This window comes from Heterodontus francisci, chromosome 14 (assembly GCF_036365525.1).
Source record: "Heterodontus francisci isolate sHetFra1 chromosome 14, sHetFra1.hap1, whole genome shotgun sequence".
Lineage (NCBI taxonomy): Eukaryota > Metazoa > Chordata > Chondrichthyes > Heterodontiformes > Heterodontidae > Heterodontus > Heterodontus francisci.
The window spans coordinates 79,143,726-79,168,028 of record NC_090384.1 but is presented as its reverse complement, the minus strand read 5'-3'; the positions used below and the strand labels follow the sequence as shown (position 1 = coordinate 79,168,028).

General features: G+C 40.5%; 1 protein-coding gene across 1 annotated transcript in view; it reads right to left on the bottom strand.

Annotated features, from left to right (window-relative positions):
* Nucleotides 1–24,303, bottom strand: part of LOC137377123 (very-long-chain 3-oxoacyl-CoA reductase-A-like) — a 223,261-nt gene that overhangs the window by 13,205 nt on the left and 185,753 nt on the right. Inside the window, exons 8-9 of the mRNA XM_068046451.1 lie at nucleotides 18,065–18,146; nucleotides 7,629–7,694 (exon numbers count right to left, since the gene is read on the bottom strand). Coding sequence (XP_067902552.1) covers nucleotides 7,629–7,694; nucleotides 18,065–18,146 — 148 coding nt within the window. The remainder of the gene's footprint in view (nucleotides 1–7,628; nucleotides 7,695–18,064; nucleotides 18,147–24,303) is intronic.

The following is a 24,303-nucleotide window of genomic DNA, read 5'->3' as shown; positions in this document are numbered from 1 at the left end:
CCACAAGTAGGACCCAGAAACCAGCAGAATCTTTCCCAAAATGTCTCAATCTCAACTCTCCTGAGTCAGAAGCTCATCTTCATTCCATAGACCTGAACCCTTAATCTAGGCTGATACTTCAGTGCAGTTGAGGAAGTCCTGCACCAGAACTGCCTTCTTTTGAAAGAGACATTGAACGAGGTCCCTGCCTGCCTGCTCAGGTGGACGTAAAAGGCAATATTGTTACAACCGAGGCAGGAGGAGTGCACTTTGTTCAGTTCCACTTCTCTACGGGTCACAATATATATTTAAATGTTTACCCAGTTACCGATACAGCCAATTATATACTGTACCCATTTTAGTTTAAGAAAAAAAAATCCAACCAGGTTTCATTAATAAAAGTATTAATTTATTATAAAACAAGACTTAGTTAATAAAGTTGCAAAGCTTTAACACAGCTTGAAATATAACAGTAAATACATATATATTCCCTTCTAATACCCAACACACACACAGGTTAAAGGAAAAATAAAGATGCTTTGGCTAACATACTTGTTAATTCTTGAAGGAAAAGGATAAGATATGTTGCAGATAGCACACAATTTGGCATCTGATTACACGTAGAAGAGTCACTGGGATCTTTTCAGAAGCAGTTCATTCAGATGTCGAGAGGAAGTCTTCCAAAAGCACCTCAGGACAAATGCTGCATCAGGTGTTACAGCTATCACACATTGGATTTTCTTCAGGGTTTCTCAGAGAGGTGGAGAAAAGATGAGCTGGGTGTTTCTTTCAGCAGGCTACAAACCCAAATGACTTAAAACAGTTTTCAAAAATGAAACCCATTCGAGCACCATAAATCTAGACATGTTACTTCTCTTGTAAACAACTCCTAGTCAAAAGGCACCTGTTGTTTACTTAGCTGAAGACATGGGACATCCAGTAAATGTTTTTAAACAGAGTCCTTCCAATGACCCTTTTAAAAAAAAAGTCCAGTATCTATGGAATCACTTCAGTCCTTCAACTAATCCATCTCTACAAGTCTAAAACATGAATCCTCAAAAAATATTTAAAAATTGAACTATAGTTGAAGAGCAGCAAGGGCATTCTCACCAAAACTTCTCCTTCATTAGAAACCACAAATTGACTATCTGGCAATTTATCTCATTTCCCTTTAATGTCCTACCAACAGCAATTGGTTGCCACATTTGCCTACATTGCTGTAAAGCATTTTGGGTGTCCTGAGGCTGTGAAAGGCAGTATATTGATGCAAGTTTTTTCTTTATATGGTTAGCTGCTCGAGACAATCCCGTGCTGAGTTGTCAACCCAGTGACAATTATAATTATTATTTTGAGAGTTGCCAAACATTAGCAATATCAGGTCATTCAGGAAATATTTAGCACATTGTTGTTACCTAGGTTCTTAGAGCTTTTCTAGTCTTTAAAAGTCTGTTTAAAAAAAAGACACCAGGGGGCCAAGCTTAATTTTTTGACCCACGGGAGAAAGGGTTTGATGTCAGGTCGGGGTGGGGGCAGCAGGGAGGGGTCCAGTAGCATCTAACTCTACAGTATGGGAGATGGCACTGAGTGTCCCTGCCTGGGGAAGAGGCTGCAGGACCAGGTAGGCCAATCCATGATCCCTGACTCCGTCTTTAGGAGGTGGGTGGGTCCAATTCCTGTGGCATGGGGGTGGACCCCCATAAGGAAAGGTCCCAGAGGCTCTGCTCACCTTGCTGCAGCTACCAGGTTTCGGGCTTCCCTTCTGATTGCCTGCTTTCTTATGGCAAGTTGATTCCAGCGTCCTGTATCTGTTAGCATGGTAGTGAGATCTGAGAGTTCAACAAACCAACTCCCTTAATGATGTGGACCAGATCTCCATATCTTAAGCACATTTAGACCTTTACACTCTTTGAAGGCAGACTGTATTAACACTAGGTGAAGGATCATTTGGCTTGGTTCAGAAGCTTAATTCAGCAGACAAAACATACAGAGCATGAGTATGATGGAATTCATTCGATAAAATTTGTTCAATGTCTGTTTTTAGACTGTTACAGGAAGAAACAAGCCCACTTGGGGGAGGGATTCTATTTAACTGACTCACTGTCCTGCCAAAAGTGCAGCAGTTATTTCTCACTCACAGCCTCTTGGCAATCTTTGATTTCTGTGGGGGAATTTTAACATGGGGCATGGATGGGATTGGGTACGGGGCTGGGTTAAATGCCTTAAACAGAAGCATGTCAGGAAGCCGGCTTCAACCTGCTAACTTCTGGCTTGGACTCAGGTGAAGCAGGGCAGGCCTGCAGCTAACACACTCCCAGGAGGCGAGTTGATATTTTAAATATGTTAATGAGATTGGAAGCATTGAATTTAACCTGCACTGCATGGCAACAACTTTTGTGGACCTCACAACAGTAGCAAGTTACTTCAAATTCTAATGAGGGCTGTTTGAGACTACACATCAATGAGAAGTTTACGTGAAATAGAAATTGGGTCAACTTAAATACATATTGCAATCTGAGGCAAGTGTTAATTTGAGATCAGGCCTGTTTCAAAACTTAAGTTTAAGAACTGTATAGCACTATCTAAGTTGCCACAAAAGACTGCTTGGAAAACCTTTGCTTAGGAAGGGAAATGTAAACATTAACCACTAGATGGCACAAAGGGGGCACAACACCAGTACCCAGACTAAAAGAACTGGCTCTCCATGGAGGGGGCTCTCCATTATTCATAAACTAGCTTTGAATTTTACTTCTCCAAAATTACCCGTTTTCCTCCCACAGTTCTCAACTTCGGCAAATATTACTCTTCGAGCCTGGTGACCCACATAACCCATGATATGTGGGTATTTGTCTGATTTTCTCTTCCTCTACAAATTTATAATTTATTTTAAGCTTGGGAAAGAGTTATGAATCCCAGGTTAATTGATAGTATATTGATTTGCATTGTAGATCAGTATCAGGGTAAATAAACAAGAGAGCAGACAATAATTAAGAAAACTAGTGCAAAACTTAAGCATTAAGTTTAACAAATAGACATTTGTAATCATGACAGATCAGAAATTGGTCATGGAATTTGTTTCTATATATCAAGGCACTGAAGAAATGTATTGCATTTATCCCACTTTTATGTTTGTAGTTAACACATTCACATTAAACCTTGTCTGGAATGTGGCCTCAGTAACTCTTTAAATAGACAATACAAACAACTTCTGAAGATTATTTGGAGACGGGCCCTTTCCTTTGTTACTGTGGGTGTGAACTAAAGTAAAAGTGCCTAAAAATGCTTATGAAAGGATGTCAGTCCAGCAATCTAAAACCACCACTGGATCTTTTGCTTGGATTTTTTTTTTTTACATTTTTGTTTTTAGAAAGTGGATAGTGCTGGTCAATCTACATTTATTGAGGGAGTCATAAGTAGGCCAGACCAGATAGGGGGTGTCAGGTACCTTTACAAAGAACATAAAACAGTACAGCACAGGAACAGGCCATTCAGCCCTCCAAGCCTGCGCCGATCTTGATGCCTGCCGAAACGAAAACCTTCTGCACTTCCGGGGCCCATATCCCTCTATTCATATATTTGTCAAGATGTCCCTTAAACGTTGCTATCGTATCTGCTTCCACCACCTCCCCTGGCAGCAAGTTCCAGGCACTCACCACCCTCTGTGTAAAAAACCTGCCTCGCACATCCCCTCTAAACTTTGTCCCTCGCATCTTAAACCTATGTCCCCTAGTAACTGACTCTTCCACCCTGGGAAAAAGCTGCTGACTATCCACTCTGTCCATGCCGCTCATAACTTTGTAAACTTCTATCATGTCGCCCCTCCAAATCCGTCGTTCCAGTGAAAACAATCTGAGTTTATCCAACCTCTCCACATAGCTAATGCCCTCCAGACCAGGCAACATCCTGGGAAACCTCCTCTGTACCCTCTCCAAACCCTCCACGTCCTTCTGGCAGTGTGGTGACCAGAATTGCACGCAATATTCTAAGTGTGGCCTAACTAAGGTTCTGGACAGCTGCAACATGACTTGCCAATTTTTATACTCCATGCCCCGACCGATGAAGGCAAGCATGCCGTATGCCTTCTTGACTACCTTATCCACCTGCCACTTTGTGACCTGTGGACCTGTACGCCCAGATCTCTCTGCCTGTCAATACTCCCAAGGGTTCTGCCATTTACTGTATACCTCCCACCTGCATTAGACCGTCCAAAATGCATTACCTCACATTTGTCCGGATTAAACTCCATCTGCCATTTCTCCACCCAAGTCGCCAACCGATCTACATCCTGCTGTATCCTCGGACAATCCTCATCATTATCCGCAACTCCACCAACCTTTGTGTCGTCCACAAACTTACTAATCAGACCAGCTACATTTTCCTCCAAATCATTTACATATAATACAAACAGCAAAGGTCCCAGCACAGATCCCTACGGAACACCACTAGTCACATCCCTCCATTCAGAAAAACACCCATCCACTGTTACCCTCTATCTTCTGTGACCGAGCCAGTTCTGTATCCATCTTGCCAGCTCACCTCTGGTCCCGTGCGACTTCACCTTTTGCACCAGTCTGCCATGCGGGACCTTGTCAAAGGCTTTACTAAAGTCCATATAGACAACATCCACCGCCCTTCCCTCATCAATCATCTTCGTCACTTCCTCAAAAAACTCAATCAAATTAGTAAGACACGACCTCCCCTTCACAAAACCATGCTGTCTCTCGCTAATAAGTCCGTTTGTTTCCAAATGGGAGTAAATCCTGTCCCGAAGAATCCTCTCTAATAGTTTCCCTACCACTGACGTAAGGCTCACCGGCCTATAATTTCCTGGATTATCCTTGCCACCCTTCTTAAACAAAGGAACATCAATGGCTATTCTCCAGTCCTCCGGGACCTCACCTGTAGCCAATGAGGATGCAAAGATTTCTGTCAAGGCCCCAGCAATTTCTTCCCTTGCCTCCCTCAGTATTCTAGGGTAGATCCCATCAGGCCCTGGGGACTTATCTACCTGAAGGATATTAGTGAACCAGTTATGCTTTTACGATAATCTGCCAACTTTCTTGATTATTTTTATGGTGTGTTACAACTGAGGCGGGAGGAGCGCACTGTTACATTCAGTTCCACTTCTCCAGAGGTCACAACAAATCAATAATTTTTTTCCCACTCACTGAAACAGCCAATTTTATCCCCAGAATAAAGCACACCAACCAGGTTTCTTTAACAAAAAAAAATATCCATTTATTATAAAATTAAGTTTTAACCAATAATGAAGTAAATATAAACACGAATAGAAATATTAAAGCCCTGTATTATCCTCGCTCTCACGCACACATCCAAAAACTGGCTAACCGGGAAAAAAGGGATTTTTGTTTACAGCTGTTTCAAAGGAATAAAAGGAATAAAAAAAAAAAACTTATACTGAAGCAAAGAGATGGAAGTCCTTTGGTTGGCAAGATGCCCCAAAGTTGAATAGTTGGATGTCACTTGGAGTCTTTCCAGGCGAGGTTGAACAGCCTGTTTTGAGTAGGCGTTCAAAGAAATTCAACTGCAGAGGCTTCACATAGGTCTTCCATCAGATGTGCAGCAACAGGTGTCAATTCTCACACATTTGATCAAGTAGCCTCTTTCTGTGCCTTAAACTTTCTATGATTCAAAGGTTTCTGCAAGCATTCAGGGTTTCTTAAAAATGCAGGAGGCAGGAGTACCACTTCATACAGGCTTTTGCTTTTCACTAGCAGGGATTCTTCAGAGAGGTAATAGTTAACTGTTTTTTCTTCTGATCTCCTGGCAGGTCCATATACAGATTCCAACTGCCTGCTTTTACTCCAAAAACCAGCATCTTTTTTTAACAATTCAAAGTGAAACTAACGTTTACCAAGCAAATCTCATGCTCAGTCATAAATTCTCTGTCACAACAAAGGGTAGCTCTTAGGTCAACCCCCCTGCTGTATTTACTGGAAATCACATGCTTTCCAGAAAAACTTGTTTACAGGTCAACCTTTTTTAAAAAAAAAAGGTCAGCCTCTTCAGTCTTAAAAATAGATTCCAAGTTCTGTAACTGGTTATATTGCTTAAATTACCAGATTGACCACATCTGAATTTTGCAATTTACCATGGTGGGATCTGAACTCATGACATCTAGGTTGCTGGTGCATAACCATCATTACACCTTGAGATCTTAAATCAGTATGTATGGTGAGAGGATATCTGACAGTGTGGCAGTGGAAAAAAGGGGTGGATTGGACAGCTCCTTGATCAGGTACACATATTTAGTTGGCTACACTCAGTACTTGGTTTGTTGACTGCTTGAAGGTGATTAGCCATGTAAACTTATGGGCACTGGTCATGATTTACTAGTTTTACTAAGTGTTAGTGAAGTACTGCATCACACCTTTTGATATCTCTGCATGTCTAAAGAGATGAAAGTTAAACATACTGTAATCAGCCTTGATTTTTAATACATCCAATGTTATTTCTAGCCAAAATCACACTGTCTAATACAGTGTTGATTCTTGTATTCCTGAGTGAGGGTAAAGAACAGATGAGGATATGTGTCAATTTAGAAAACTAATACAGTAGTAACTGAAAAAATGGCATTCTAATTGGCTGAATTAGAATCATGTGTAAATCAAATGAATTCTATTTTGGGTATCCAGTGTCAGCATCAAGCACTGAGGTCAAATAGCATAGTAAGGTGCTGAATAAATCTCCCTATACCCTTACACAATGATGCACCTCAGCCACAACTTCAAAAGCATTCCAAAATGCAGTGTGCTATTTTTCCATTTCTCATACCACCTACTACTAGCCTCTCCAAATGAGAATAAATACCAGTTGACTTGTAAACGTGGGTGACTGTCAGGTGATTACAACGTGACTGGGTTTTAAACAAACAGCATGTTAAAAGCGACAGTGAAATAATCCCATTACTAACTAGATGATTGGTTGGAGAGTCAAGTAAGTCCCAGATGTGTCAAAAATCTTGTGTCAGTTAGTTAAATTTGATTAATTTCAAGGAATTTTATTTCAAAATATCTTTCTATACTGCCAACAGCAAAATATACAAGCATAAGAATGCAAAATTGTGAAATGCAATTTTAAGATATTTAACAAGGGTGTGACTTCATTGTGTCTTCAGCAATAATAGGCTTTCCAAATTATACGTAATGGTGCCTTCAAGATTTTTTTATACAGTTATGGATTGGATACTATGCACTGTACTTCAGCAACAACTAACTATTCATCAACCATACCGAACAGGAGCATGAAAGTAGGTATCATGTTTCGCCACTTTCAATAAAGCATCGCAATTGAAAGTTTTGCCACAAAAGCAGATTGAGAATAATTTCTCTACTCAATAAGGGAGAAGTGCTAAAATATTCAGGCAAATTTACTTAATCTTAAGCACACAATACACCAATACTCACGAAAGGAAACATCACATTCATACTTTATAATTTCTTATAGTTTTTGTTTTTAAGATCAGCACCGTATCTTTTTCTCACCAACTCTCAGTGCCTGACTTTTTGCTTTCTCCCTCATGTTTGCGTCACACTGCTAGCTGTGAATATGATTTATCGTAGTTGCCATGACAGCAGCAGTTCCTATAGTAACCATACAGTAACAAGGATACTTTTCCAAGCTCTACTTACCTGGACAATAATCCCCTTGCTCTTGTACTCAACATGTAGTGCTTGCGAAAAGAAGTTCATAAAACTCTATTTGAAATAAACAGAAATTATATTTAGGGTGTGAAAAAAGTATCTGTTCCAGGTTGAACTGTAAGCATTCAATAGGTTACATTTTAGAAGTTCGTAATCCTGATGGAGAGCCTTGCCTGCCAGGAGCTCAAATTAGGAATTCAAGCACAGAGCTGGTGGGGCCCTGCATGATTTTCAGCCCTGGATGGAAATACCGTTAGGTCCACTGATCCTTGCATCTGAATTGCCAGTATGTGACCCTGGTAGGCAAAGCTTCATGCCAGGACCTTCAATTTATAAAATCTCCCCTTTAGTATCAAAATAATAGACAAGTTAATTATCTTACTGTTCATGCCCAATATAAATTAAAACTTGTGTTTTATGATATTACGATATTAAATGGCCTTCATTTGAACCAGGGCTTACCAAGTTTAGATTTATTTTTTCACGAGAGGAAAGGGGAGGGAGGGAGAAACAGGAGCAATCCAGTGCATTGACGGGTTTGATTTACACGTGATGGAATTTGGTAGTGTAGTAGTTATGCAACTAAATTTAATAAACCAGGTAATTTGTGCACTAGCACAAGAAAGAAAATGACCACAAATGCAATTATTATTGCAAGAACCCACTGGTTCAATCCCACTCCAGGACTTGAGCACAAAAATCAAGGCTGACACTCCAGTGCAATAATGAGGGAATGCTGCACTGTCGGAGGCACTGTCTTTCATATGAGATGTTAAACCGAGGTCATCTGCCCTCTCAGGTGGGCATAAAAGATCCCATGGCACTATTTCAAAGAAATTGTCCTGGCCAATATTTGTCCCTCAATCAACAGCACAAAAACAGATTATCTGGTCATTATCACATTGCTGTTTGAAAGAGCTTGCTGTGTGCAAATTGGCTGCCGCATTTCCGACATCACAATTGCGATTACACTTCAAAAGTACTTAATCGGCTGTAAAGCACTTTGAGATGACTAGTGGTCGTGAAAGGCTCTGTATAAATAGAAGTCTTCCATTTTGACTTTCTTTAACCAGACTGGTGTGATTCGGTCATGCACTACGTGGTTGACTCAGGTCTTTTGACATGGCCAAGCTAAAAGGTTACCTGCATTTCTTAGGGCAATGATGAATGGTCAATAAATGTGGCCTTGTCAGCATTATCTAAATCAAGAAGTTTTATTAAAAACTGGCACCATCTAACATTTAAGTCAATGAGCAATATTTGGGGAAATTTTCAGCTATATTTAGCCTCAACACCTGCCTCAGGATAGGGGAATAATTACACTGCCTGTTTGGGATGTTACTTTAAAGATCTCAAATCTCCTAACGATGCAGCATTTTAGTTCTTTTTGGATCAGTTACAGATTCCAGAATATCCTGTTACAGCATCTCAGATGCTTTGGGACAAAGGTGGGGTGTGGGGGAGGCAATATTTTTTACCTGATTTTCACTTGTATTTGAATAATGACAGATAATGTACTCAGACCCAAACCTGGCTACCCCACCTTTCTGACTGAAGAGACATATTTATTAGATAAAGTCCAAGGAAAATCAACAGAATGACAAAATGAAGAATTGGTTACATTTCTGTGTGTTTTGATAGGATTAACCCAACCACTAATTTTCTTAATGAATATAAAAGCAAAATACTGCAGATGCTGGAAATCGGAAATAAAAACAAGAAATGCTGAAACCACTCAGCAGGCCTGGCAGCATCTGTGGAATGAGAAGCAGAGTTAACGTTTCGGGTCAGTGACCCTTCTTCGGAACTTCCATTCCGTTCAGAACTATGTTCTGAAGAAGGGTCACTGACCCGAAACGTTAACACTAATTTTCTTAAAACTGGTTTCCTTGCTGATTATGTTAGTGGGAAGTTCTGTTGTGAAATAAAAGCTGATTGATTCTACATTCTTGACAAGACTCCAAATCGAACTAGTCAGAAGTAGAAGAGCTTGAAAAACAAAGAAAAAATTAAAAATGATCACTGTTCAAGTACAAGAGGAAATTCAATCAGTTTAAAATTTCACCCTCATTTAAAGTATGCAAGACATTCTAGCACCAGAGGTATCTATGCAAAAATTCTCTCCAGCTTCTTCAAAGCTTTCAGTTTCTCTTCCCATTTTTGTACCATTACTTACTCTGGAGCTTCCCAAGGATTTATCACTGCCTGTGCTTTGAAACGTCCTCCAATTATATATTTGGAAGACTAAAGTAATTGTCTTTGTTCTGCCACAAAGCACTTTCAATAGCTACTGATTCTACCACTGTCCCCGGCCACCATCTGAACCAGACTGTTTGAAAGTTCAGTATCCGATCAGACTCAGCTAAGCTTCCGATTCCAAATTCTCTCCATCATTGAGACCACCTAAGGCCATCTTCGTAATGTTACTGTCTATGCCCATCTGCTGCTGAAACCCTCAGAAATGCTTTTGTTAGCCCCACCGTTGAATATTCCAATGCTCTCCTGTCTGGCCTCCCATCTTACACCCTTCATAAACGAGCTCATTCAAATCTCTGTTGCTGCTGCTTGCATTAAGTCCTGTTCACCCATTGCCTTTATCCTTGTCTACCTACGGTGACGCTCGGTTCAGCAATAGCTCAAATTTAAAATCCTCATCCTGGTATTCAAATCCCTTCATCGTTTCACCCCTCCCATCTTTGGAAGCTTCTAGAGCCCTCAGAGAACTCTATTCCTCCAATCCTGGCCTCTTGTGCATCCCAGATTTCCTTTGCCCTACTACTAGCAGCCATACCTTCAGCTATCCAAGCTCTGGAATCCCCTCCCTAAAATTCTCTGCCTCCTTTCCCTCCTTTAACTCACTCCTTAAAACCTACCAGTTGACCAAGCTCTTCGTCACCTGATAAAATACCTGTGTGTCAAATTTTGCCCGATAACATCGCCTTGGAACATTTTATTATGTTGAAGGTGCTTAATAAATGTAAATGATAATTGTATTACAATAATTTGTTATATATGCAATAAAAAATTCAGCCTAGCCATTCGTTAGCTTGTGCATTTAAGATGACAAAACTTAAGTTCTCAAATTGACAAGGTTTTCCTATAAGCATCTTACATGAGGAAAGAATTGCCTAGAATAATACAGGAGAGCAATTAAAAATTCTTTTCGCTACCATGTCTATTTTTGCATAAAGCCAGTTCTTTTTTTTTAAAAAAGAAAATCATTCTCCCTCTACCCGTCCAATTAAATGTTCCAGCGTGTGACGTCCAACTGCATGTACTGAGCACATGACGTGTTTGATTGCTGATCTCCACTGAGTTAGCCAGTCTCAGTTGGATGGGAGTGGGATGCTTCAGCATCCCCGGGCTCAAGAAGAAAAAAATAACTGGAGCACACTGTCCTGACTCAAGGTTAAAAAAAATGAACATTTGGGGATAGCATTGGCAAACTGCTGCTGTATATAGCACTTTACCTCTAAAAAGATGCTTAGTCTGTTGGCTCAGCATTTAAACAAAGAAAAAGACTAGTATACCTCTTATTTGGGCAGCAGGAATGTTTTTTGACCTAATCTTTAACCTTGCTTAAGGCGAGTGAATTTTGTATTTGTCGCTGCTTTAAAAAAAAATCCTATTTTTGGAATAGTGCCAAGGGATCTTAAAACTCCATCTAAAGAATCATGGAAGGCTGGGGATGAGTCATTTGTGCATTGAGTCATGGGGAACTCCACTTACCATTCTTAGAATACATTGAAAACACTCCTGAGACATAACTTTTAAGCCAGACCATGAAAATCAAAACCAGCTGTTTTGTTATTCAAGATGCTTCCTAGGATTGATTTTAATCTGCTTGTGGAAATAAGAACCTAAGAAATATATAGAGGAGTAGGCCATTTGCCCCTCGAGCCTGCCCCGCCATTCAATAAGATCATGGCTGATCTGTCTCAGGCTTCAACTCCTCTTTCGGGCCTGCTCCGCATAACCCTCGACTCCCCAAGATTTCAAAAATCTATCTACCTCCTCCATAAATACATTGAGTGACCTAGACTCCACAACTATGAGGTAGAGAATTCCAGAGATTCACCACCCTCAGAGAAGAAATTCCTTCGCATCTCAGTTTTAAATGTGTGACCCCTTATTCTGTAACTATGTCCTCTAGTTTTGAGATTCCCCCACCAGAGGAAACATATTCTCAACATCTACCCTGTCAAGCCTCATTAGAATCTTATATGTTTCAATAAGATCACCTCTCATTCTTCAAAACTCCAATGAATAAACTCCTAACCTGTTTAGCCGTTCTTGATAAGACAACCTCCTCATCCCAGGAATCAGCCTAGTGAACCTTTTCTGAACTGCCTCCAATGCTAGTATATCCTTCCTTAAATATGGGGACCAAAACTGTACACAGTACTCCAGGTGTGGCCTCACCAAAACCCCGTGCAGTTGCAACAAGACTTCCCTATTTTTACACTCTAACCCCCAAGCAATAAAGGCCAAAATCCATTTGCCTTCCTAATTACATGCTGCATCTGCATGCTAACTTTTTGTATTTTATGTACAAGAACACCCAGATTCCTCTGTACTGCAGTATTTTGTAGTCTTTCTCCATTTAAATAATGATGTCTTTTTATTCTTGCTACCAAAGTGGATGACTTCACACTTTCCCACATTGAACTCCATCTGCCAAGTTTTTGCCTATCTATATCCCTTTGCAGATTCTTTGTGTCCTCATCACAACATGCCTTCCCACCTATTTTTGTATCGTCAGCAAATTTGGATACACTACACTCTGTCCCTTCCTCCAAGTCATTGATATAGATAGTAAATAGTTGAGGCCCTAGAACCGATCCTTGTGGCACCCCACTAGTTACGGCTTTCCAACCTGAAAAAGACCCACTAACCTCGACTCTCTGCCTTCTGCGTGTTAAGCCAATCCTCAATCCATGCCTACACATTACCCCCAATCCCGAGCTCTTATTTTGTGCAATAACCTTGTGTGGCACCTCATCAAAAGCCTTCTGAAAATCCAAATATACATCTACCGATTCCCCTTCATCCACTCTGTTTGTTATATCCTCAAAGAACTCTAACAAATGTGTCAAACATGATTTCCCTTTCATAATACCATGTTGACTGTTTGATTGCATTATTTTTTTTTTTTAAAAAAAGAGATACAGCACTGAAACAGGCCCTCCGGCCCACCGAGTCTGTGCCGACCATCAACCACCCATTTATACTAATCCTACACTAATCCCATATTCCTACCACATCCCCACCTGTCCCTATATTTCCCTACCACCTACCTGTACTAGTGGCAATTTATAATGGCCAATTTACCTACCAACCTGCAAGTCTTTTGGCTGTGGGAGGAAACCGGAACACCCGGAGAAAACCCATGCAGACACAGGGAGAACTTGCAAACTCCACACAGGCAGTACCCAGAATTGAACCCGGGTCGCTGGAGCTGTGAGGCTGCGGTGCTAACCACTGCGCCGCCCCAAATGTCCTGCTATTTCTTCCTTAATAATGGACTCTAGGATTTTCCCAATGACAGATGTTAAGCTAACTGATCTATAGTTTCCTGCTTTCTGTTTCTCTCCTTTCTTGGATAGGGGCATCACATTAGCGGTTTTCCAATCCACTGGTACCCTACCAGAATCCAGTGAGTTTTGGTATATTATGGCCAATGCTCCACTATCTCTGAAGCCACTTCTTTTAAAACCCTTGGATGCAGGCCATCAGGTCCTGGTGATTTGTCTGCCTTTAGTCCCATCAGTTTGTCAAGCACCTTTTCCCTCGTGATAGAGATTGTTACAAGTTCCTCCCTCCCATTTACACCTTGCTCATCTATTATTGTTGGGACGTTTATAGTGTCCTCCACCATGAAGGCCGATGCAAAATATTAGTTTAAATTATCTGCCATTTGCCTGTTCCCTGTTATTAATTCCCCAGTCTCATCCTCTAAGGGTCCCTCACTTACTTTAGCTACTCTCTTCCTTTTTATATACCAGTAGAAGCTCTTCCTGTTTGTTTTTATATTTCTTGTCAATTTACTCTCAATCAATTTTCTCCCTCTTTATTAGTTTTTGAGTCATCTGCTGCTGGCTCCTAAAAAATTCCCAATCCACTGGCCTACCACCAGCTTTCGCCGCTTTGTACGCCTTTGTTTTTGATTTGATACTCTCCTTAACTTCCTTTGTTATCCATGGGTGGTTCATCGTTCTCATCGAGTCCTTCCTTCTGACCGGAATAAATGTTAGCTGAGTGTTATGAAATATCTGCTTAAAAGTCTTCCACTACTCATCTACTGACTTCCCCTCTAGTCTATCTTCCCAGCTCGCTTTAAACAACTCTTTCCTCATACCTCTGTAATTGCCCTTGTTTAAGTTGAAGACACTGGTTTGAGACCCGAGTTGCTCACCCTCAAACTGAATTTAAAATTCTACCATGTTATGATCGCTTCACCCTACAGGATCCTTAACTATGAGATCTCTTATTAATCCTACCTCATTACACATTACCAAATCTAAAATAGCCGTTCCCAGGTAGGTTCTGCAACGTATTGTTCTAAGAAACAATCCCTGATGCACTCTACAAATTCGTCTTCCATGTTACCCTTGCTAATTTGATTTGTCTAGTCTATATGCAGATTAAAATCACACCCATGATAATTGTACTGCCCTTCTCACACGCCTCCATTATTTCCTGATTAATATTTTGTCCTGCAGAGAGGAAACTCCTCGGGGGCCTATAGACCACTCCCACCCGTGATTTCTTTCCCTTGCTCTTTATTTCCACCCAAACTGATTCTACTACACGATCTGTTAAACCAATAAAGTTTCAAGGTGAACTCTCTTTACAACAGTTGAACTCTAATTGCATGCTACCCTCTATCTTCTCCTGTGTGTGAATACACAAGTGGGTACGGTTGCAAACATTTTTCGGTATTGTTTTAGTAAACAGTTATCTTTCTTTTTAAGCCTATGAGAAAACCTGTAATTTGTCTGTTTATTTGACCCTTAAACACTCACGGACTAAAACACTACTTTTTCAATAACACTATCTGCCTTCAGTTGAGAGGTGAAAAGTGGAAGCCATCCATACCACTTCCACCTGTCGCTAACAGTTTCAATAAGATCGCCTCTCATTCTTCTAAACGAGAATGAGTATAGGTCCAAGCTACGCAACCTTTCCTCATAAGACAACCCCTTTATCCCAGGAATTAACTTAGTGAATTTCAGAACTGCCTCCAATGCAAGTATATTCCTCTTTAAATAAGCAAACCAAACTGTATGCAGTACTTCAGGTGTGGTCTCACCAACGCTCTGTACAGTTGTAACAAGAATTCCCTACTCCATCCCCCTTGCAAAAAAGGCCAACATTTCATTAGTTGAACTTATATGTTGGGATCAGACAATGTAACAGGCCATTCCCACTGCCTGCAATGTGTAAACAGCTTCAGAAGTGCTGAAATGGTTAGCAAGGCAGAGACTGCTCATGATACAATAAGCAAAGGCCAACAGTTGCAAAGTAAATTTAGAAGAAGCAACGCCGTACAATGTTTCAGATACAGGGAAATAGCAATAAGCATTCTGTTATATACAAATATGAAAATGGCAGGTGTTATGAAAGTACTTCCATTTATTAATTTTTGTGAGGACTCATGTTTTAAATTGTGGAAACGAATTCCTTTGGAGGACTGAAGACTCCATTACATAGATGCAGGACTTTGTTTTCTTTATATATAAAAAGTCACTGGATGGCCTTTGGAATGGTTTAGAAACACACTTATTGGAAGTCACATGTCTTCAGCTAAGTAAATAGCAAGAGCCTTGGTGACTAGGGGGGAGTTGTTTACAGAGAAGGTGACAAGTCAAGATTTATGGTGGTCAAGAATTGGTTTCGTTTTGGATATTGCTTTGAGTCAGTTGGGGGTCAGTCTACCGAGAGAGAAGACACCAGTTCATCCTTTCACCACCTCAGAAACCCTGAGAATCCAATGTGTGATAATTGACACGCCTGATGCCGCATTTCTCCTGGAAAGCCTGCCAGATTAAACCTAGATGTTGTCTAAAGAGGACTGGTCCAAAAAGATCCCAGAGACAGCTGTCTACACGTATTTGAGATGTCAAAATAAAGGGACAATTGATATCATTCCATATTTTCTCCTTTTCCATAAAGAATTAATAAGTATTTGGCCAAGGTTCAGTTTTGTCTTTTTTTTGTAAAGGGACCTCTGCAGAGAAAACTTTATTTTTTCTTTAATCGGTGTGTGTAGGGCCAATTTTCGTATTTAAATCTGTGTGTGAATGCTTTGCATCTTAACTAAATAAGGCTCGTTTTATAATAAATTGTAAATTTTGTTGTTTATTAAAGAAACTTGGTTGGTGGATTGTATTCTGAAATAAAAATAAAAGAGTATATAATTGGCCAGATCAGTAACTGGGTAAACATTTAAAATATATGTTGTGACCCGTGGGGAAGTGGAGCTAGAGAAAGACAGTGCACTCCTCCAGTCTTGGCCGTAATACAGGCAGGAAAAAGCCATCTGGCCCATCAAGTCTGCCTCTCAGTCATATTCATGAAGCATCATGATTGGAACACCCCTTTGCCCCCCATCCCCCTCACCCACCAGTCATGTAACGTTTTCAGAGACATAATCCAATAGGTTCGTGGGAAATGCAGCAATATAATGAATTCCATACATTAGATACTTGCACCAGAATTATTCGTGTTAAAGTAACACCAATATGAATATGTTGGGAAAAGGATTGAGAAAATGGAAAAGACGTCTGAAGCAGATTTAAGAGAAAAGTCATCAAAAAGTATAACTCATCAGAAAAGTAACATTACCATTTCATCCAGAAATAATTGATAGCTGTACCTAATCATTTCACTTTCCTGACCAATAAACAGGAATAAATCATTACGACCCGAGCAACTGCCAAAGTTGTTGAATATTTCTGGCAAGCTAGTCATTTTTTCTCATGCTCCAAGAGTGTCCCAAACAGGTGGGCAGATGACACATCTAGTCCTCGGCTAACACTAATCACAACCAGCTGTTATGCCATCTTATGTTCAATTGTCCTCTTGCCTCCCAACTTCCAAACCATTTCGGTGGACAGGCAGTTGATTGCTTAGAATCCTATTCTGTAAGGAGCTATGAGAAAAGTACATGCATGCGCATGTCAAGGATGACTCATTTGACTATTTTCTAAAGGAAGCCTTCCCTGCCAGGAACATTTTGTTTGGAATATCACAATACATCTCAATACTTTGTTGATTATGTTCATAGCTAAAAAAAATTACTGGGTGCACACTTATTTCACAATATCCTGTTTGACACACTTTACAGTTATAGCTCAATCAAGCCTTCAAAAATATCAATCCGCATCTGCTTCCAAGGCTATAAAATGTAGCACTGAGACTTAAAAATGGAGGCTGGCCAAAATTTTCAAATTATAGTGCTATTTGGCACAGCTTCAGCAGATACATCTTGGTTCAAATAAAGGGAACTTGACTTAGCATGGGCACATATAAATCTGACAGATATACAGCCACAAAGTCTGGACTTCTCCCTCCACTGAGATGCAGTGACTGGGCCACTGCCAACAAAATAATGCCAACAGAAATATTTAGCATGATTATAGTAGAATGTATAATTATGCTGTACTCCCATCAACTTGCTTCTGTAAAGATCACAGAAGTGCACAAGTAAAACAACAAAAAATTCAGTTTTCTTTTTAAAAATGTTTCTCCACACCTCAATTTTTGGTACCAGGTGTCAGCATCAAATACTCCCAATTTAAACACAGCCTGGTCCATATGCAGTGGAGCTCCAACTACTTTGTCTTAATGCGCTTTAAAGCCTGGACCCCAGAGTATATTCTCTATAAAACGATGAATATTTCCATCTCATGCACGAGATGACCTTGGTCAAAGTTTGCAATTCATGCCAAATTATAACCAGATCTGTATCATGTGCCCGCTAGCAACAGGATTCAGACTGTATAAACTAATCGCTTAAGAGTAACAGCTCAAAACGGAGGTTAGCAATTGAGCAACATAATTTAACCTCATGTAAAACAGTTTTGAGCATTATATGTATACATGCTTCCTTCTATATTTGACCTTCAGAAATTCAGATTCAGATCAGATTCAGATCCTGCTTACATCAACCAGCAAGAAACACACAAACAGTTCTTAAATAGGTATGCTGCTATGACTTGAACAATATCCTATTCACACTTTTAAAAAAAAATCTTATTGGGGAAAGAACAGATTCTAACTACAGGGTGCAAGGAGACAGAGTGAAGAAGCAAAAAATAAAATACTATTCAAGTTACAAATACTAGTTAACCTAAATTAGTCTTTTACATTGTATATACTAACTCAAAATACTGAAAAAGTAAGAATAAGCCAAGTCTTACCTTGGTGGCAGAGTAGAGAGTCAGTAAGGGTACAGGAAACAATGCAGAAGCAGATGACACATTCAGGATGATGCCTTTTGACCTTTTAAAAAATATGATAATTAACCTTTGGAATAAAGCAAGATTTTTACACCTTAGCATCTAAACTAACATAATAAATATATAATTCACAATATCAAAAATGGAGAAAAATCTAAGCTCAAAGTTTCTATACTGGAAGCTCTAAAAGAGTTCCTCATAATTTATTATTTCATGTGACAATGAAAAGATTTTACAAGGATGCAGTTACACTGCCACCTTTGTGTTGATGGCAAGGTTGTTTTCAGTGCGCATCAACAGAAAGGTAGCGGTGATATGCTCAGTGCACTAAAGCTATGAGGTGCGACTCTCTTCAACAAGCCATCTCTCTCCATTTTGAATTTGCAATGAATGAACCTTAATTGCATAGATGTAAACTGACTTTAGAGATAAAAGTTAATGGAAAAAAGTGCACAGCACTGCAATTCAAAAGGCAGTTAACATATATTTATCCAACTTTCTATTGCACAAACAGACCATAATCTAGCGGAATGAAGATTCACATAAAACTTCAGGTAGAATGAATGCAGATTTGTACTAGAGAAAATAGATTTCTGCTCAAGTAAAACAAAATGATACAGGATATAATTTCAGGAAAGATACTTGCCAATACTGTGCATGCTTTGTCCAAAACAACCCAATAACCTGTCTGATTCCACCTTCTTGTCTAATGCTGAAACAGAGCACAATCTGCATGCTCATTTGTATTTTATGAAGGCCTGAATAATAAAGTAGTATAATTGTTTGGCTATGCTTAAGAGTTAGAAGTGAAGTGACTTTGGCAAAATATTCTTACCATTCATGAAGTGCTTAGACATTTGCACTATGCTTGCTTTATCAATTGGTGTTTGGGGTCATAACTAAAATGCTATTTTCTGGGCTATAAATGATAATATAGTTTTTAAAGGAACAGAGCTATGCTGACCTTCCATTTCCACTCGAAGACGGCAGGGAGAATCCAAAGTGGAGAAAAGAAAAGGAATAGCGCTACAAGAGGTTTCATCGATGTAATTGTACCAGTGCATATGCCTATTTTTAGCTAAATATTTAAGTTCAGTATCTATATATCATTTGGGCATTGTGTCTTTTTAAGCATCTGGTCAATTAGTTCAAAAATCTGAGAGCCCAGAGGTAAGGGAGCGCGTTGCAGGGAGAGAGATAAAAACACCTAAAGTGACAATTACACATAGGAAGCAGCTGATTGGCGAGTAGCTGTTGAGCGTTTATTTAAGTCTCAAGTTCATTTCTGTTAAGTCAGTTGATAGTCTAATCGATGGAGACATGGCAGGCAGCTGCGTCCCGTTGAGTGCAGGTCGTGTTCTATGTGGGATCTTCATAACGCTTCTCGTGTCCTGGACAACTACTTGTGCAGGAAATGTCATCAGCTGGTGCAGCCTGAGCTTTACATTTCAGAGCTCAAGCAGCAGCAGGAGTCACTGTGGTGCATCCACGAGAATGAGAGTTTCATGGATAGCATGTTTATTGATGTGGTCGCCCTGCAGCTTAAAGGTATGCAGGCAGAGAGGGAATCTGTGTCTGCCATGTAGGTAGTGCAGGAGTGTCCTGAATGCATCTCACTCCCCAACCAGTATTCTGTTCTGAATACTGGTGAGAGTGATGGTTCCTCTGGGATGTGCAGCCAGGGCCTAGCCCACAGCAGCATGGCTGACTCAACTATAGAGGGAGCAGGAGGAAGCTTGGGAAAGCAATAGGGATAGGGGATTTGAAAAGGCAGGCATTTCTGCAGTCGTAGATGTAAATCCAGATGGTATATTGACCCCCTGGTGCCAGGTTCAAGGATGTCACTGAGCGACTGCACAGCACTCTTGGGAGGGCGAGGGTGGGTGGGGGGGTGGCAGGTAAGAGGATGAACAGTTGTGCTCCATATTGGTTCCAACAACATAGCCAGTGTTTAGTGAGCAAGGAAGGAAACTAGAAGGCAGGACCTCAAAACTAGCAATCTCCAGATTATTCCTGGTACTATGCGCAAGGGAGTATAGAAGTAGGATGATAAAAGGGTGGCGAGAGAGATGGTACAGGAGAGCGGGCTTCAGATTCCTGAGACTTAGGGACAAGTTCTGGGGGAAATGGGACCTGTATAGGCCGGGCGGGATGCACCTAAACAGAGCTGGGAGCAAAGTCCTTGCAAGATGATTTGCTAGTACTACTGGGGAGGGGTGTGGAAACCAGGAAGTAGTATTGGGGAAGAAAAACTAGGTGCAGAGAATTGGGAGAGACAGGTGGCACTAGAGTAGGAAATAGTAAGATATTAGGTGGGGTCAGAGTAAGAAGGAATTAATGAGGTCTAAATTAGGTTTACTGTGCATGTATGTGAATGTGTGAAGTGTGGTAAATAAAAACAGTGAGCTGCAGGCACAGATAGCCACATGGAAATATGACATTGTGGTGATAACAAAAGATCTGGTTCAAAAAAGGGCAGGAGTGAGTACTAAATATTCCTGGATACAAGGTGTTCAAAATAGATAGGGAAGGAAAGAAAGGAGGAGGGATGGCAGTGTTGATGTAGGAGAACATTACAATGGAGAGAGGGGATGTCCTAAAGAGATAAGGACAGAATCTATTTGGTTAGAGCTAAGAAACAATAGAGATACCAATACATTGCAGGAGGTATTCTATAGGCTACCAAGTAATGGGAAAGATATAGAGGAACACATTTGCAAGAAAATTACAGCGAGTTGCAAGAATTATACAGTAGTTATAAGGGGGACCTTAATTATCCTAATAGAAACTGGGATAGTACTGGTGTAAAGGGCGGAGAGGGGCAACCGTTTCAAGCGCATTGAGGAGGATTTTCTACATCAGTATGTTTCCAGTCCAACGAGGAAGGAAGCATTGCCGGATCTGGTTCTGGGGAATGAGATGGGTCAAGTGGATCAAGTGTCAGCAAGGGAACATTTAAGCGACAGTGATCATATTATCATAGGTTTTAGGTTGGCTACGGAAAAGGTCAAGGAGCAATCCAGGGTAAAAATAAATAATTGTGGGAGGGCCAACTTCAGCAGGGTGAGAATGGATCTGGCACAGATAAATTGGAGTCAAAGATAGGCAAAACTGTAATGGAACAATGGGCCTCTTTTAAAGAGGAGATAGTTCAGGTACAGTCCAGATACATTCCCAGGAGGGGAAAAGGCAAGGCAAACAAATCCAGACTCCTTGGATGAAAAAGAGATAGCCAATGAGATGAAGCAGGAAAAGGAGGCATATGATAGATGTCAGGTAGATAATACAATTAAGAATCAGGCTGAATATAGAAGGTTCAGAGTGGAAGTGAAAAAACAAATAAGAGAAGCAAAGGGAGAGTGAGAGAAGAGACTGGCAGCTAACATAAAAGGGAATCCAAAAATCTTCTATATGCATATAAATAGTAAAATGGAGGTAAAAGGAGGAGTGGGACTGATTAGGGACCTAAAAGGGAATTTACGCATGCAAAGAGGAGGCATGGCTGAAGTATTAAATTAATACTTGGCATGTCTTCACCAAGGAAGATGCTGTCCAAGTCACTGTGAAAGAGGAGGTAACTGAGACATTGTCTAGGCTAAAAATTGATAAACAGAAGGAATTAGAAAGGCTGGCTGTACTTAAAAGTTGATAAATCATCAGGACCGGATTGGATGCATCCAAGGATACTGAGGGGAGTAAAGGTGGAAATTGCAGGAGGCAGTGACCATAATCTTCAGGGGACTGGAGAATTGCAAATGTTACACCCTTATTGAAAAAAGGGTGCAAGGATAAACCCAGAAAATACAGGCCAGTCAGTTTAACCTCAGAGGTGGGAAAACTTCTGGAAACGGTAATTGGGGACAAAATTAACAGTCACTTAGACAAATGTGAATTTATTAAGGAAAGTCAGCACGGAATAATTAAGGGCAAATCATGTGTAACAATGTCATGCCTGGCCCCCACCTGCCAAGAATGATGCACATGAATTTTGTCATGCACACTGATTTTAAACTGTTATTGGAGCGAAGAAAGGACTTGAACAGATCAGCCGTGGCTGGAAAGATATGTGCATATTAACAGATAGTGTTTGGAAGGACAAAACAGCCATTCCCTGACACATTCAACCCACAATGGACTTTTGATCACCAGACGTTGAAGGTGGGGGAGTTCGCATTCCAGTTTGACTGCTAAGATGGCCGAAATCACAAATGGACATGGTCAAACCAGCTAGTCACATGACTAACCTGCTGAGTAATCTGAGTTTTTTGAATTTGTACAAACAGTTTGGGCAGAAAGTCTGTTTGCTACTGGACTGAAGATCTCTCTCCTGTCTGCTCTCATCTCTTTCTCACAAGCATCTGAATCCACATGAATCCCCACTAGAGAAAAGTCTCCTACAGTGAACAAGGTTTAAGAATACTGGGCCTCAACGAAAACCAAGATCTACCTACAATCAAGGACTCTATCAGTGAGCTCGAAGAGCCGTAACAAAAACTCTGCAGATATTGCCTCAAACCTTTCCACTTGATTTTTCTTCTGCTTTTTTCTGTCGCTATTTGCATGTGTGTATCACATATGCATGCTATCGTGGGCGCGTCATGTATCCTTAGGCGTCAACCGAATTACAGTTTAAGGTTAATAAATTTCAGCTTTTCTTCTTTCAACCTAAGAAACTCTGTTTGTGCTGGTTTCTTTACCTTATAATTGGAAAACGGTGAACAAGGATTCGCCAAGGGAGAGCTAAAAACATGGTGCATTTAAAATTAAATCCTGTTACAGTAAGACCAGGTGAAGGCTGAAAGGGAACCCTAGACCTCTTTCTCACTTGGTCCTGACACTCACCTAGTCATAACACTAAGCTGATTAAGTTTTCGATAAAGTAACAGAGGGCTGATGAGGGAATTGTCGATGACATGATGTTCATGGACTCCCAAAAGGCATTTGATAAAGTGCCACATAACAGGCTTGTCAGCAAAGTTAGAGCTCATGGAATAAAACAGACAGTAGCAGCATGGATACAAAATCGGTTGAGTGATGGGAAACAATTTCAAATTTTGAGGATAACACAAAACCCCGAAGTATTATGAACTGAGAAGGCTAGTGATAAAATTTAAAAGGACAGACAGGTTGGTGGAATGAGTGGACAAGTGAAAGATGAAATTTAATGCAGAGAAGTGCAAAGTGATTCATTTTGGTAGGAAGAATGAGGAAAGGCAATACAAAATAAACGGTATAATTCTAAAGGGAGATATAGGAGCAGAGGGACCTGGGGGTATATGTGCACCAATCGAAGGTGGCAGGGCAGGTTGCAAAAGCAGTTAACACAGCATACAGGATACTGAGCTTTATAAATAAGGGCACAGAGAGTACAAAAGCAAGGAAATTCTGATAAACTTGCATAAAACACTGGTTTGGCCAAGTGGAGTAATATGCCCAGTACTGAGCTCCACACTTAAAAAAGGATGTGAAGGCATTAGAGGGGGTGCAGAAAAGATTCACGAGAATGGTTCAGGGATGAGGAATGCAGGTATGTGGATCGCTTGGAGAAGCTGGGTCTGTTCTGCTTAGAGAAGAACAGATTAAGAGGAGATTTAATAGAGGTGTTCCAAATCATGAGGGGTCTGGACAGAGCAGTTAGGGAGAAATTGCTCCCATTGGCAGAAGGATCAAGAACCGGACGACACTGATTTAAGGTGATTGGCAGACTATACAATGGAGACAGAAGGAAAACCTTTTTAACGCAATGAGTGGAGAGGATCTGGAATGCACTGCCTGAGTGCGTGGTGGCGGCAGATTCAATAAAAAAAAAAGAGAATTGGATAATTATCTGTGGAGAAAAAATTTGCAGGTTTACAGGGAAAAGGCAGGGGAGTGGGACTAGCTGAACTGCTCTTGGAGAGCCAGCATGGACACAATGGGCCAAATAGCCTCCCTCCATGCTGTAACCATTGTATGATTCTATAATTTCTACCTCAATCATTACTCCTCCCTCATGGCCAAAAACTCTAACAGTTTCATTAAGTTCTTTAAATTCCCGTAGTCTACCACCCTGTGGCCTTCCTGACCCTGTGTGATACAAGTCCATTTTTGCCTTTGTACCATTTATATTGTGAAGGTATTTACATGCCATTCCCTTCTGTTGGTGCACCTGACAGTGAACATGCTGATATGTTCATTGTTTTCTTCCTTCCATGTGGATC